Below are 14803 nucleotides of genomic sequence, written 5' to 3'. Positions count from 1 at the left end.
TACTCCCATATTTGAGGTTTAGTGGTATGATTTTCAGGCAGTTTAGTCTTAGTCTCCTCCACAGCCGTTATTAGGGTCGTCACGCAATGCTTCTCCCTCATTGGTGGGGAGAAGCGTTGCATGACGACCCTAATAACGGCTGCGGAGGAGACTGGTTTAGTCTGGGATAGGGTATTATTTACCAGAAAAGTGTCCAGTGCATGAACAATTTAGCCTAGGACAGGGTTCTTTTCTCGGAGTTCTACAATTATATAGAAATTGAAACTTGAATGTGACTTCGAAAGATATTAGTCAAGTTAGCCTATGTTGGACTACAATATTAGTAATAAAGTTTCTGCATGGAAACAACTAGTCTGGGATGGGGTAGGGATCTTTGTTGCCTAGTCTAGAATAGATGATTTGAGTTGTAATGCGCATTTAAACATATCCATATGGAATTTGTGCACTACAAATTCTTCATTATCATTAGGGTTGCAAACTCTAGTTAGTTAACCATGGTGTAGTATAGGGTAAGGGTTTCAGTCTCCCAGAGGCACATCCCTACCCAAAGATTTAAAGAGTGCCTCCCTCCCCCTAGCCATGAAGTCAAACTTATTGATGCTTTGAAACCAACTTGTATAGATTTGCAAGCTAAATCCAAACCTCTGTGTGCAAAAGGGAGGCGCGGTGGCCTCATGGTTAGTGCGCTCGTCTCCGGATCAAGCGGTCCAGGTTCGAGCCCTGGCCGGGGACATTGTGTTGTGTTCTTGGGCAAGACACTTTACTCTCACAGTGCCTCTCTCCACCCAGGTGTATAAATGGGTACCGGCGAACTTAATGCTGGAGGTAACCCTGCGATGAACTAGCATCCCATCCAGGGGGGAGTAGAAATACTCCTAGTCGCTTCATGGTACAGAAACCGGGATAAGCTCCGGCCTGATGGGCCACTTGGCTCGCATGCAGACTTCACCTTTTTATCTCAAATTTTTAGACCAGTAACCGTTTTTTTTTTTTTCCATGGGGTTCAAAGTATGTCTATGGGTGATTTTCTTGAATACCCCTCTCCCTACCCCTAATTCAGGTGGGTATGTCTTAAGTTTACTGCCTGGCAACCTGAGATGTCTCTTGAGTTCTGTGGGATTACACCCAAAGTTGAGCAATAATGCAGAATGAGAACTTGGATCTGTCTTTCTCTTTTTCATTGGCCTTTTGAGTAAAAAAGTCATTAAATGAATGAATGTGTTACTGCAGGACATTCTTTTCTAGGATTGGTTCATCTGAATAATGTGCAGTTCCAGAAAATATCCATACTCTCCCCACAGAAGGGATTGGAATTTCCTGGAGGTGGGGGGTCTCTGAGACCAAAGCATTTAAAGAAAGGTATTAAGCTTAATTGGAATTTCTAGAGGGGTGGGATGGGGCCCTAAGGGGGTAGGTGGTTGGGTGGACTCCTATGTGAAATTCTCATTTCCTAAACTTGAATTGCTCAGTTTCTATTCGTGAGAGCCCCCCCCCCCCCCCCCCTTCCCCACCTTTTTTAGGGTCACTGTACCAACAGTTCTTATTCAGGCAGCACTTACAAGCTAGTCAGAGGCCGAACTAATTATTTGCATACTCTTATAAGCAAATAAACATTCAGTTGATTGGTTGACTGAGAAACAGATATCAGTTGAAAAATTCTAGTCTCTGAGACTGGAATAAACTGGCTCATGGTGTTGACCTTAGATGTTGCTAAGCAACCAGTTGTGTGATTATGGTGTGACAAGTTTTGAAGTACTTCAGATTGTCGCATTTTTTATTCAGGCTTTTCTTTGATTGGATGATAAAATTAAATCATAAACTTTATGAGTGCTTAATAATGCAGGTTTGTGTGCCAGAACTGGCACTTACTCCATGGCCCCGACTGCAATATTTTTTTTATTCACTAAAATTGTGCTTTGGATTTTTAGATGCACCCCCTGATGAGTACCAATTGAGTTTTAGAGGCTTTCACACAGCTGCACAGTTGGGATTCAGCTACACCACAATATGAAAAGTTCTGGATTTTGCCTTTTTGTATTATTAGTCTGTGTTCAAGTAGTAGTGTTGGTGGTTTCTTACCTATATCTTCATCAATATTCAAGATATAAAGACAAGACATTAATGAGAGATCTAAAAAGAAAAACGCATTCAGGACAAGAATCAAATTTCACTTCATCGTTGCAAATGGACAAGTCAGCGGACTTCCTTCAAAATTCAACCAGGTACTCATCGGTCAAGAATATTCGTACCCAGTGCTCTCAACTGACGTTCTCGTTCGTTTCTCACATCACTCAGCCGCATTTTGATGACAGGAACACAGATATCTTTCTTCTAGTTTTAATCACCTCTGGAGTTAGGACGTCGTATGTGACGCGAAGAAACCGTGTCCGGGACACATGGGGTGACGAGGTCAACCACCCTGCTTCGAAAGACTGGAAACGAGTCTTTCTCTTGGGTAGGACCCAGACCGCCGAAATCCAACAAGAAGCGTCAGTCTTCAATGATATCCTAATACTGAACATGACAGATAACTACGACAATTTAGTAATCAAGGTTTTTTCGGGACTGTTATGGAGTATAATTCATATAAACCCTCGTTTTATCCTCAAAGCAGACGACGATGTCTATGTTCGTGTTCCTTACCTAATATCATGGCTGGAAAATTATGGCTCTGATAAATTGTATGGAGGTCACGTGATACCTGACGGAGCAAGGGTAAACAGATCAGTGACGTGGAAGAACCGGGTTTTGAAGGATTGTTTGGCTGAAGACGTGTATCCTCCATATTGCTCGGGTCCGTTCTATGTCATCTCTTCAAACATCCTTCCTTCGGTATTTGAAAGTGTACGAAAATGGACGGCTTTTCCAGCCGAGGATGCGTATCTGGGAATCCTGGCACGAGAGAACGGAATAAAGCCGGTTTCGATAACCGGTTTTGATTTGAAAAAACTTGAAGATTACGGAACTTGTAACTGGGCTTCAGCAATAGCACTTGGACATCGTTTTGACTTGTTAAAGTTACATTATGTTGACAAGAAACTTCAGGAAACCAGCAGACTTCCCAGTGATTATTACAAATGTTTACTGGACGACTGGGCAGTCATTATCGTTCCGATTGCAATCCCAAGTATTTCGATTTTGGTTGTGTGTATTGTTGTTAAGCTCCAGTCATGTTGGAGATAAGTTAATTATATCGTATAAATAAGTTCAATTTACTTATTAACCAAGATTGAGGTCTTTAAAGGAAAATCTCAAACCGAGTTATGCCCGTATTTACTGAACGATAGCTCAGTCAATATAGCAGGGCAAGGGGTTTGAGATTTTCCCGCAAAGACCGGACGTTTTTATATTTTGGGGGGGGGGGGTGGGCTGGGGGGCGGGGGGCCGTCGTCGGCCCGTGGGCATTACAGATAGGTTATTGACAAAGCGTGAGGTCAAGATGGCTGGATATTGGCCACGTTCCTTTTTGTTTGTTTATGGACCAAGACGGAGTCGAGATCCATAAACACACAAAAAAAGACAGCGGGTAGTCCCGAGCGGGCAAGATAGCGCCATCTTGCCCTGTCGGCCTAATCCTAATTCAATCTTGGTTCGTCTCGCGCGCTCACGAAACTAACCGGCATATGACAAGAGAGAATAATGGTGCAACGGACATTGAACCTGTCCGCGTTTTACTGTAAAATGAACTCGGAAAGGATGGAGGGATACACAGACCTGAACATAGGGACTTAAGGAGCTTTAACAAAATATAACGCAGCAAATGAAATCGGAAAGACCGGGGGCGGGTTTTCGAAGGTAAATCAAGGCAAAAATACGGCGAAACAACACGAAAGTCAAGAAAATGGTTTATTACGCTTTATTTTCTCTTAGTTACAGAATTAAAATATTCGTTGACCCGAACAACATATTTTTGCCGGCCTATAAATCGCTATTTTCAAGCAATTTCAAGCCCGTTTTGAAATTCAAACTTACGGCAAAAAGAACCGTAAATTAAGTTTCGGTTTTCGTTTCTCCGTATTTTGGACCCGAAATTCGCAGAAAATTTTGTCTAAGCCTTAGTGAATTTCCAACTACGAATTAAAATAGAGAGTTTTATAGTCCTTCAAAGCGCGTTAGTCTCAAAGGTTATCTGTTGTTTCGGCTATTAGACATTTGAACGAAATACTGCATACATTGCAACTTAAGCAATAGAGCACTTTTCCTTGTTTAAATCCTTCACGTGCCACCAAGACAAGAAGAGCCTAACAGGTTCTAAAAACGAAAAAAAGAAAGATTACAATGATTCTGAGACAGAATTTGGCATTGGTACGGCTTTAAAACAAAAATGGTCACCCGGAGAAGAGAGTCAACCGTTTCGCACAGTACACTATCATAAGAGCTATCTAAAATACTATATATTTCTCCTAGAGTCGCTTAGTGAGACTTATTTATACACACCGAGCCCAGGAGAGCAATTCAACCAACAAACACAAAGTTAGATGTGAGATACTGTTTGTCATTTGAGTTGGAAACACGTATTTCCACAAAAAGTCACAAAGACAGATCTGATGGACAGGTAGCTGTGAAAAAATACTTCGATACCTCTGTCAAAACAACTGTTTCACCCTTCACAATTTATCTCGGCTTGTGCTATGTTCGCAAGAGGAAGATGTTACACATAATAGAGAGAAAGGGGACACGACCTGCTCCCTCCCCCTTCCTGGTGATACTCCCTTCATGGAGGGCTATATCGCCTTATGTGCAGCACTAGAGGGTATGGTTTTTGAGCAATTTTGGCCGGTCTGAAAAAGGTTACGTTATGTTTTTCACTCTGGCTTGGCATTGGGTATTTTGATTAAAAGGAACTATTTTTCTCCGCATCCACATTGGCATATTCGTAGCCCTTTTCAAAGTTTTACACAAATGGAAGCCGTTTATGGTTACAGCCGTGTACTTATTTTAGAGGCTTAAAATATGGCATAGAAAATCACCGATTTGGTCAGAAATAGGTTACAGGACCTCACACCCCCACCAAAAAATTGGGGAGTACCCCCCTGGACACGATTTTGTTGTTACATGAATTGAACTTGCATTCTAGAATGGCGACGTATTAGATAGGAGGTGATTATAATTACCCTATACTATAGATCCCATTCAAATTATTGCTACCTGAAAAACTGGACTTGAGCCATTAAGCCAGAAATGGGAATTCGTACGTTTTAAAAGGGGTGTTTTACAAAATTTCCAACGAGCACTACAGTCGCTTTGGTAAGAGAGACCCCCTTGAAGAGGATATGTGGGTCAGGAGGGGGAAGGAGGGGGGGAGGGGGATCGGAGGGTTTGGATTCCACTGTATCATTACGAAAAAGTAGAGTTTGATCAAATATCACTCACCTTTTTAGCTTTCTCGCGCTCAAACAATCGGAAACTATAACCAGGACTGTCCTTTACGACTGCTATCTCGTTCATCAGTTCGCAAAACTTCTCTTTCACTCCCACCTCTACAGAATATTGATAGTTGTAAGCCACACATCTGGGCACTCGAAGGCAAAGGTCCTCGCACATAACCTCTGAGAGAACGAACTGGTGCCAAATCACGTGACCTTGGAGTTGTTTGTCCCAAAAGCGATCTCTGCTGATTGGTAAATGTTCAAAATGACATTCAGGTGTTGGTGCTGGTGTAGATACGACACTTATACTAGAAGTTGCTGTTATTGTTGGTGAGACTGTTTTTGATGCGGCTGGAATTTCTGTGAAATAAAGAATAGTGGAAATCGTTGTGAGCCACATTTTATTGAACAAAATTGTCATCACTCAATGAAAACCAAAGTTGTTAACAATAACAATAACAATAATAACAACAACAATAACAATAGCAATAGCAATAGCAATTACAATGACAATTACAATTACAATAACAACAACAATAACAATAATAATAATAATAATCGAATATTACCCAGGATAACCCTTCAGCACAAAGAACTGTTATCAACGGGGTCCTGCTGACTAAGAATTAAAAACTAATAGATATATAAGAATTATTAAGATGTATAAAATAAGATACATATTAGGGCAAAAATACACCAATTTAAAAACTGTGAAAAATACCATAGAAATTACATGTAATAATCGCCCAAGGTTCTCCTAAATAAAGCTCTAGAACTGATGTTTCTTAAGCTACGTGCAAAATCCAGTCTGACCTTTGGTAGTTTTGCTGTTTTCCCATTGTTTCTTGTGTTTAAAGTGTTATGATGTAATCGTTGAAAATAGCCTTTAAATGGAAAGCATGCATATGCAGTTCCATTAAGGCAGTCAAATACAAAGCAGCACGCTCTTTTTTGTAAAAAGTTATCAATTGTTAAAAATCGAAGATCACATTTCTGCGGACTGCGTTTCGGGGAAATGATTTAGAGGCTTCAGGTCTCAATGAAGCGGATCATGAGTTTGTGGGACTGACCATCCAAGACCAGAATAGCCGCAATACGTAAATATTGTCATAATCATCGATTGGTAAATTCGCTGGGCACTAAAAGTATCAGTGCTGGAACGGATGCGCCGTAAGAGGTTCACTCTTCCTTCTGCCTTCTTGTAAATTTTTTGAACAAACAAACAAACAAACAAACAAACAAACAAACAAAGAGGTGTTTAGTGGTTTGTTTATCTCGTTAGTTAGTAGTTAGTTAATTAGTTATTTAGCTCGTTCATTCGCTCGTTCGTTCGGTCGGTCAGTCGGTCGGTCGGTTGGACGGTTAGTCAGTCGTTCGTTGGTTCGTTCATTCGTCCGCCCGTTTGTTGGTTGGTTGGCTGATTGTTTGTTTGGTTGGTTAGTTAATTTGTTAGTTTAATTTGTGTCATTGGTTGGTTGGTTGGTGTGTGTGTGTGGGTGGGTGGGTGGGTTTGCTGGTTGGTTAGCTGGTTATTCGGGTTGCTTAATTGTACCCATGGAAGGAATCATATGTCGTCCTGACCACTGTAACAGGATCATGTAGATATCAGTCCATGAACTCAACCAAACTTCACAACCACAAGTGAGAGTCATTACATTTCTCAGTAATCATAAAAAAAATCCTTCCTTTCCAGGTGAAAATTGAACTTTTGAGTGTTTTTTTAGTTTTGTTTTGTTTTGTTTTTTCAGTTTCTCGTGTTGATAATAATTTACCTGTTGGAACAGGACAAAAGTTGCAAGTCTTTTTGCATTTGTTGACGGCATAATCTGAACTTCTGACGCACTTTCCGGTAGTCTTCCAAATCCAGCACAAATAGCCGATATCAGAACAACACGCTGAAAACATAAACGACAAGCATTAAATGTAAGAAAATAACATTCCTTTAACTTGTTACAGATTTATCTATTAACACTGGACAGTCAAGAGATTATATTCTAATTTTATCAATTGATTGAAGAGACATGCGCAGAGAACACGGTATGTCACGTGACCAATATTGAACGGAGATGTGATGTGCACGGCAGATCAGACACTTTGAGTAATTTGTTCCCCTAGCAGAACTTGATTTTGGACCCGGATATGAATCAGATGTTTGATTAAATATATGACACAAACTGTTACATGAAATTGAAAATGAAATTGTGATCGGTAGAGACGGTAAAACATCCGGCGCATCAAATCCTTCTTCCCATATATACAAGGACCGTCTCAACCGATCACAATTATCCAAAGTCATTTATAAAGCTAGTTGCTGGGACTGCAATTAATTTTACATTGGGAAAACGAAGCAAAGACTTCACGACCGGAAAACGGAACATTTCAAGGCCCTTTCGAAACGTGATCACACTTCTGCTATTGCTGATCACGTTAAAACAACTGGTCACAACATCAAATGGGAACATATTGACAGTTTGGCGTGCGGCAAAACTGACTACCATTGTAACGTTAAGGTGACCTTGTTTATTCAGGGGTTGGAGCCAACATTGAATGCCAATGTCAGCAGTGAAAAGCTTTTACTTTATTAGGAAAGCTTTCACTATGTCACTTTCCAGACAGTTTCCGTTTGAAACGTCTTAAATTCCTACTGCAGATGTTTTCTGTCTAGGTTCTAGATCCCAATTTATACAGTATAAATAGCTTTCAAAAATTTTATTGGTTATACTTTTGAAAATGTATGTTGACTAGCATACGCAACGTCAAGTTCATAAAATGCATGTTTTTAAAATGTTTGTCATCGCTGTTTGTGTTATATTTTTAATCAAGCTACGATGGCCGAAGACCAAGAGTTTATATGAATCAAATGTTCTTTACAAGAAATGGGCAGGTTCCGTTGTCGATTAGCAATATAGATGTTGAAATTTGAAAAGAAAGTGTTTCATACCTGCTAATGACACAGACAAACAGAGATTCCAGCAAAGAACTGAAAACAAACCAGTTATTATTGTTAGCAAAATCATGATCGTGTACTTTACAATATTATTTTACCGACTAGATCGTTACCATGGTCTTTCTACTGACTGACTGACTGACTGACTGACTTAACTGACTGACTGACTGACCGGCTGACTGACGTCTGCAGTCACACAATTGCTCCAAACCTGTACGAACAACTTTTATTTCACCTATCCATACATACTCTAAGTAAATAAGTACAGGTGTTTTGCATTCGCTTATCTCGTCAATCGCCACTCTCAAAACCCTTTAAGACCATTATTTTTATCTGTTTGACATTAAGATAGTGCACTAAAAAAAAGTCATTAATTCCCTAATCGTTCAGGTGAGGTGATATTCAGTAACATTTTCGTACTCAGAACTTTTGCGAGAGTAATTTTGTAAACGAAAAAGAATCGAAGCTAGTTGAAAAAACCCAGTGTTAGTATTGAATGGCAATCCTGAGATGTATGTTGGCCCAGCTGTCTTACCCAATAAACAACCGCTGCACTGCTAAAATCATCCCGTTGTCTTTATGTATTAAATGAAAACAGGTTTAAATGAACTGTCTAGTTTCTTACAGATTTGCTTACATAATATTAAAATGACTAAGTTAAGTTCAAGAAGAACTAGGAGAGCTGCATTTGTCAGATTCCGGCCACAGACATTGCTGTGTTGACTACGGGAAAGTAATATTCTTTTCAAAGCTGTAATAAGTTGATGCCGTTTTTTCACTTTTTGACTCTATTGTCAAATTTCCAAGTCCCTAACATCTCCTGTTCAAATATAAATACACGTTAACTTTAAAATCTCCAGTTTCTCACCAAAATAAATAATAATATATTTTAGGTTTCTTCTCCTGCAAAGCGAGAGAGATATCTTGTTCAGGGAATGCCATTTTGCTAGGGGACCATCTCAGTTTGAGACGTTGACTTTCGATAAATTAGAGTTAACCCTAGTAAATCTAATACAAGCCCTTCAATAAATTTACAATTTCTGCTATGGATCTCTTACCTGTAATATTTAGCCATGCCATTGTCTACACGACGAGTTCACCACTGAAGAGCAGGTTTCTTAAGTTTTGCTTTTCAACAATCTTTACCTTTATATTCATCTGTTTTCACTGCAACACAACGAGAGGTGCCTTTTAACATGAATGAATTAGTTTCAATGGTCATCGCACATAATATATATAAATATCTCCCTTATAGCGAGCGGACAATATATAATGGCGCCGGAAAACAATAGGACCTCATTCATCTGCTATGCAAAGTAAACAAAGGCGTGAAATTGCTGTCAAATGTTTCATTAATTTTTTGCAATAGCAAGTTGTGTTATTATATACTAAAGATGTGTGCATTTCTACTCGGAATAAAGTAGTGGTTCCAAAGCTTCTTTACGATCTCCTCATGCAAATTGCTTCTATCGGATATTCGATGTTTTTGGCAACAACAACTAGTTCGGTTTTTATATTGATAGAGAACATCTATTTTAATAGCACTTCAATGGTCCTTTCCTATTTACTTTAAAATGATGTTGCGAAACATCTTGAGAAAACCTGACAGCGTGATAAATGAATAGTATTGCATTAGATTTATCTTTTTTATACGTGATAGGCTCATTTCTGTTAATATACACCGTTGTTTAGAGAGATAAAGTTCTACGCAAAATGACTTTTAATTAGAGCCCCCTAATTTCTCTCTGAAATAAATTTGAAAATATTAATACAATTCAAATTGGTGCAGCTGCCAAAAATTAATGGCGCCGTCAAGCGATGAGTCAGAGTGTGTCATTACTTGTTTGGGGAACACATGCGATTTTTCATTAAATTTTGGTCAGAACAAACGTTTTTACTTTTTTTTTGCTGTCGTATCTTAATTTATTTTGCGCACTCTTTGCTTTCGTTTTTTTTTTTTTCAGCGATTGTCGAGGCCTGCTCTGAACCTGTCCGAAACAAATGAAAATAAAATAAAGAGCAATAAATAGTCCAGGGAACTTGAAATAAGTTTTTCTGCCTTGCAACTTGAAACAGCTCGTAAACGTCTACTCTTTGGCGAGCAAAAAACGCAAACCAAGATCCTGGGAACGAGTTAGTCCGAACGAAAGAATTATATATGACGAACCTCGTTCCCAGGGCTTTTAGGTTGAAAATCTTGACGCTTCCCGATTTTACGAGCAGCTGCAAGAAATCTTACCAAATTTCGAGCAAAGCCACTTCGTTGAGCTTTTATTCACGCTATTTCCAGTACACAAACTGGTTCGAGGACATGGCGTATACATTGTTATTCGCCTCCTATACAGCAACAGCGAATGAGAATCAAAACGTTCGTTATAGAATGCCGCTGTGCGAGGTGAGTGCAGGTGCATAGTGGAAATGATCTAGAGTTAGAGTTCTTTGTGATTAACTGGAAGGATGATTTTTAATCGTCAATTATAACTTTTAAGCTGAAGAAAATGTTCTTTTAGATACCTTTGGCCTTAAAATTGGCAATCTTACTAAATTCTTCGTTTCCTTTCCATTTGTTTCATCCATTTCTAAGGCGACTGTTGATTGGCAAGCCCAACTCTAGGGCATCGGCAAACGGTCTATTCTAACTACTGGCTCTAAATCGAACACCCTGCAAGCAGAGCCTTTTCTTACGGTACATTTGCTTTGTACCGAGAAAAGGTTCTGCACGAATCGTGTCCTCTTTTTCCGTGTAATAAGAAATGAAGCAAAAAGAGATAAAAGAGGCTCTGCTCGCAGGGTGTAAATCGAATTCCCTGAAGAAAGGTGTCAGAGAATTAATTGAGACAATACGCATACAAAGCAAGAAAAATGGTTTTCCTTTTCTTTCTTTCTTTAATTTTTTTTCTTTTCCGAGAGAGACACAGAATCCAAAATATTTGAAATACCAGTAAATTTGGTCTAAACTCGCGACAAACTTCTACATCAGTGAATCTTCCCAAAACTAATCATTTACATACAAACAGATATCTTTCAAGACCGTGTGTTGATCGTCCGATCGAACTTGCTTTATATCAATTCCCAGTATGGTGTTGACCTAATATATGAAACACGAAAGACCATGTTTGATCACCATTTTAAACACAGAGAAGAGAGTTGAAAATACGACGCGTAACGGAGCATCTTTGACGAACTTCGAGGCATTTGGAAATGTGGTCAAACACTGTCTTGAGTATTTGATTTATATTCTAAAACTGGGGAGAAAAGCGAAGAAATAAAATCGTAACAAATCTGTACTAATTAAGATCAAGTATCCAAACATCGTCACGATCAAGATTTCCTTTGTTTCAACTTAATGAATTATCAATGAGTTTACGAAAACTACGGTGAACATATCATCAAGATATCAACTTTGTAACTTCCACTTAATGTATAAAAGCTGCCAAAATTTAGAACTGCCGCTTTATGTATAAAAGCTGCAAAAACTTACGACGAAAAATAGTCGTCCACTATGAAGTCTATGCGTTCGTATCACACTGATAACACCAGAATTTTTTTTTTTTACATTACTTCAGCCAAAGCATTATGCAAGGGTTCTGTCACAGTTACTACAAATTCAACGCCTCGCATTCCAATGGACAGAGAACCCAAACCAGAAGTTCAGTCCCATTTGGGGACATTTCGTGAACCAGTTTAGCAGTTGGGTGGATAGTACGGGTTATAAGGGACCGATGGCGCCCAGCCATACTTCTCCATCATTTCATCCTCCAGTTTTCTCAGCTCGATGATGTTATTGCGGTGTGATGAGAACACGCTGTGGATTGATACGCCCAGCAGGCCCACGGTGGTGGCGAGAAACGCCAAAATCAAGACCTCTCCAAAAATCATGATGATATCGTGACACCTAATGAAAAAAAAACAAAAACAAAAACAAAAAAACGAGATTGAATGATTTCAGACCTTCAGACCTTCAGACCTTCAGACCTTAAACGGGAACCTGTAGCTGCTAGTTTGAGGTTTTGATGGTGACATATATACTACGTCATGAAAAATGGAGGACCTGAACTAATCTGAACTTTAAATTGTTTTTGATACTTATCAAAGTAAAATTATTTTGAATATAATTTAACAAGATATCTAAAGTAATTTGCAAATTAATTTATTTGAACTCATAGACACACAACTTGCATTGACCGTGTTAAGAGACCTTCTCTTTCCTTTTCCTGAAAAATATAGAAGCTGAAGTGGAAACGTCTTCGCCTTCTGAAGCATAGGGGCTAACAAGAAAGGGTACATTTTTCAAGTGTAATACTCCGTTAAAGGAAAGGGTTGACAGATTACATGTTTCCTGAGCAGAACTAAATGCAATGCCCTAAATCCCGAAACGCATCGTTTAATGTCCCTTTCAGGTACTTATTTAGAGTGTCCATATTTTGGCAGCGCTAATATTGGGACGAGGGCAAAAAATAAAACGAGGGGAGGATGAGGGAAGGGTAAGGGGAGAAGAACCGTCCCTCTCCTCCCCAATTTTTTCAATTTCAGAATGCAGAACTCTTGCTAAAAAGGTTACGGGTGAAAAAGACGATATTTAATTTCTGTATTTAATATTCAAGGACTCCGGTTTTGAGAAGGACAGAATAAATTAGATTTTATTCAGTCAAAGAGGGAGGGGAGGGGGGGTGGGGGAGGGGGAATAATCCACAGTGTATGCCGTTTGAAAATGAAACAGTCAAGCTGGTATTGCTATCTATGATGGAAGCTAAAACAAGCAGTTTAATTCGTTCTAGTCAAGAGCATTCATTTGTTAAACTAGTAGAATTTAAACGAAAGGGAAATGCTCGATCATACCAGTCTGTTCTAGGCTTCACCGCTCTAGCCAAATAAAAACAAAACCTTAGCTTTCGCCGAAGTTTCCTTAGTCCTGAATGGCAGCTTTTGCTTGGAAATGATCATGATTACCACACAAGGAGATCACAGCTTTTTACTGCGGGCAGTCTGTTAACTGAGTATCTTGTTCGATAAGGCAGTAATTAAACAGTTTCTTCGATGCATGCGGTCGCCCTTTCTTCGCTTCAGTGCACGAACTCATAAAAGCGTACTGTTCCATTGCACGTCTAAGCAGAAAATATTTAAAAAAAGGTTATCAAAGCTCGAGCTCTTATCTATACTATGCATATTTTCCTTCTGGTTGAAAGAGATAACGTTCTGTGCATCCACATCTTACTTAAATACGCCATTGTGATGCTTAAACAATCATAGAAGGTTCATCAGTTTTCGCAGCGAAAGGAAAAGAGCTGCGAGGCAACAAAGACGCTATTTTTCAAACCGATCTTTAACCACCTCATTGTAACAGACCAATTCTCCACCAACGTTCAATCAACGTTTTCTACAAAGTACAGTAGCGATAAGCTAATAAACACCTGTTTCAGAAATCTTACCTTTTCAACGTTTCAGGCAAAATCAGCGATGCGTCCTTCTTGTCGAATGTTCAAGTTTGTTTTGATGTGCGTGTCTGCACATTTGAATAATTATATAAACGATGAACAACAAAGCAAAATGTCTTATCAATATTCATGTATAAATAGCCCATACGTGCTGTACTCCAGCTCGTCAAAATATTTTGCGTGTATATTCAAGTCAAATAGTTCTTTGTGGATTTGACTCAGCATATTGCGGACCTATCCTCCAAAGACAGTTCTACCTCAACTACTAAGACAATGCTAAATGACTCTTACTTCACAAATCATGGTTTGCATTTATTAAACCCAGAGTCAATACTGAATATGTTATTGTACCTAAATGGTTAAGGCGCATATTTTTCTGACGGTGTCATATCACATATTCCAGTTGTTCGACTGTTCAAACATACACACCGCGTGTATTTACTGAGGATATTATTATGGTCAACCTCGCTTTGGTCGTCTATACTTGTGTGATATAACTGTGTAATAAAGCGAGAAACTGAGAACGAAAAAGTCAGCTGTATTCGCAAGCAAACGATCTGGGGATTTTAACTGCTGTGTTAACTGCTGAATAAAATGTTGGCCAGGACATTCAAGAGGCTGACGAACAGCGTAAACCTGTTCCTCCTTTTTGTGGCAAACAGATGTATGTAAGCTGGCTTGGTTCAAAATGTAAACTACATGCAAGTAAGATATTGCCTGGTTTCTTTGGCGAAACAAAAAGGTCTCTGTTGTTAGGAGGTAAGGGAGCTAACTTAGATAGTCTGATGTTAACCTTATTACAGTAGAACGTTTTTTCCCGTTCGCCAGATGCATCTCTTACAGAATTAACGGAGCCTGTATGTGAATTCTTGACCTGGTTCGTACGAGAGAAAAAGGTTCAGTAACAGACTCCTTTGTTTACTGTTTTGGTTGCGAAGTGAAAGCGAGCGAAGAAGTTGGATGGATAGGGGGGGAGACATGATGGACGACTGACAGAATTTCTCGCCGTTAAGTAGGCGGCGGTAGAAAATTAAAGGGGGGCGGGACTTTCA

General features: G+C 39.3%; 2 protein-coding genes and 1 long non-coding RNA gene across 4 annotated transcripts in view; 1 reads left to right on the top strand and 2 right to left on the bottom strand.

Moving 5' to 3' along the window:
* The window catches only part of LOC110039639 (beta-1,3-galactosyltransferase 1-like), a 4420-nt gene extending 1215 nt beyond the window's left edge, over positions 1–3205 (top strand). Inside the window, exons 1-2 of one of the 2 annotated variants that reach the window (XM_089281252.1) lie at positions 606–1359; positions 1929–3205. In XM_089281252.1, the coding sequence (XP_089137378.1) occupies positions 2008–3183 (1176 nt within the window). In that variant the 5' untranslated portion in view covers positions 606–1359; positions 1929–2007 and the 3' untranslated portion in view covers positions 3184–3205. Of the gene's footprint in view, positions 1–605; positions 1360–1928 lie in introns of those variants that run through there. The other variant, XM_020744767.2, reaches the window with a different exon arrangement.
* Positions 3206–3829: 624 nt separating this feature from the next.
* Positions 3830–9671, bottom strand: LOC110069763 (uncharacterized). Its single transcript, XM_020777303.2, has 5 exons — positions 9375–9671; positions 8311–8349; positions 7142–7264; positions 5374–5729; positions 3830–4251 (listed from the first exon to the last, which is right to left on the bottom strand). Exons 1-5 carry the CDS (start codon positions 9394–9396, stop codon positions 4216–4218), a joined length of 576 nt encoding a protein of 191 aa, XP_020632962.2. The 5' UTR covers positions 9397–9671; the 3' UTR covers positions 3830–4215.
* A 1508-nt stretch (positions 9672–11179) lies between these two features.
* Positions 11180–14221, bottom strand: LOC110039773 (uncharacterized). Its single transcript, XR_002295568.2, has 2 exons — positions 13746–14221; positions 11180–12211 (listed from the first exon to the last, which is right to left on the bottom strand). It is a non-coding gene; the product is annotated as an uncharacterized LOC110039773 (long non-coding RNA).
* Positions 14222–14803: the final 582 nt, after the last annotated feature.

Source organism: Orbicella faveolata, unplaced genomic scaffold (assembly GCF_042242905.1).
Source record: "Orbicella faveolata isolate gen_17 unplaced genomic scaffold, um_ofav_v1 contig_48, whole genome shotgun sequence".
NCBI classification, from domain to species: Eukaryota; Metazoa; Cnidaria; class Anthozoa; order Scleractinia; family Merulinidae; genus Orbicella; species Orbicella faveolata.
Note: the sequence above shows the minus strand (reverse complement) of the source record. Positions and strands in the feature narration are given on the sequence as shown.

What these genes read in the sequence shown, in the direction of transcription:
- LOC110069763 (XM_020777303.2), bottom strand. Translation starts at nt 9,396, where the DNA reads ATGGCATGGCTAAATATTACAG. An exon ending in GGCATGGCTAAATATTACAG is followed by an intron (nt 8,350 to 9,374) that starts GTAAGAGATCCA and finishes GTTTGTTTTCAG; the next exon opens with TTCTTTGCTGGAATCTCTGT. An exon ending in TTTGTCTGTGTCATTAGCAG is followed by an intron (nt 7,265 to 8,310) that starts GTATGAAACACT and finishes TTATGTTTTCAG; the next exon opens with CGTGTTGTTCTGATATCGGC.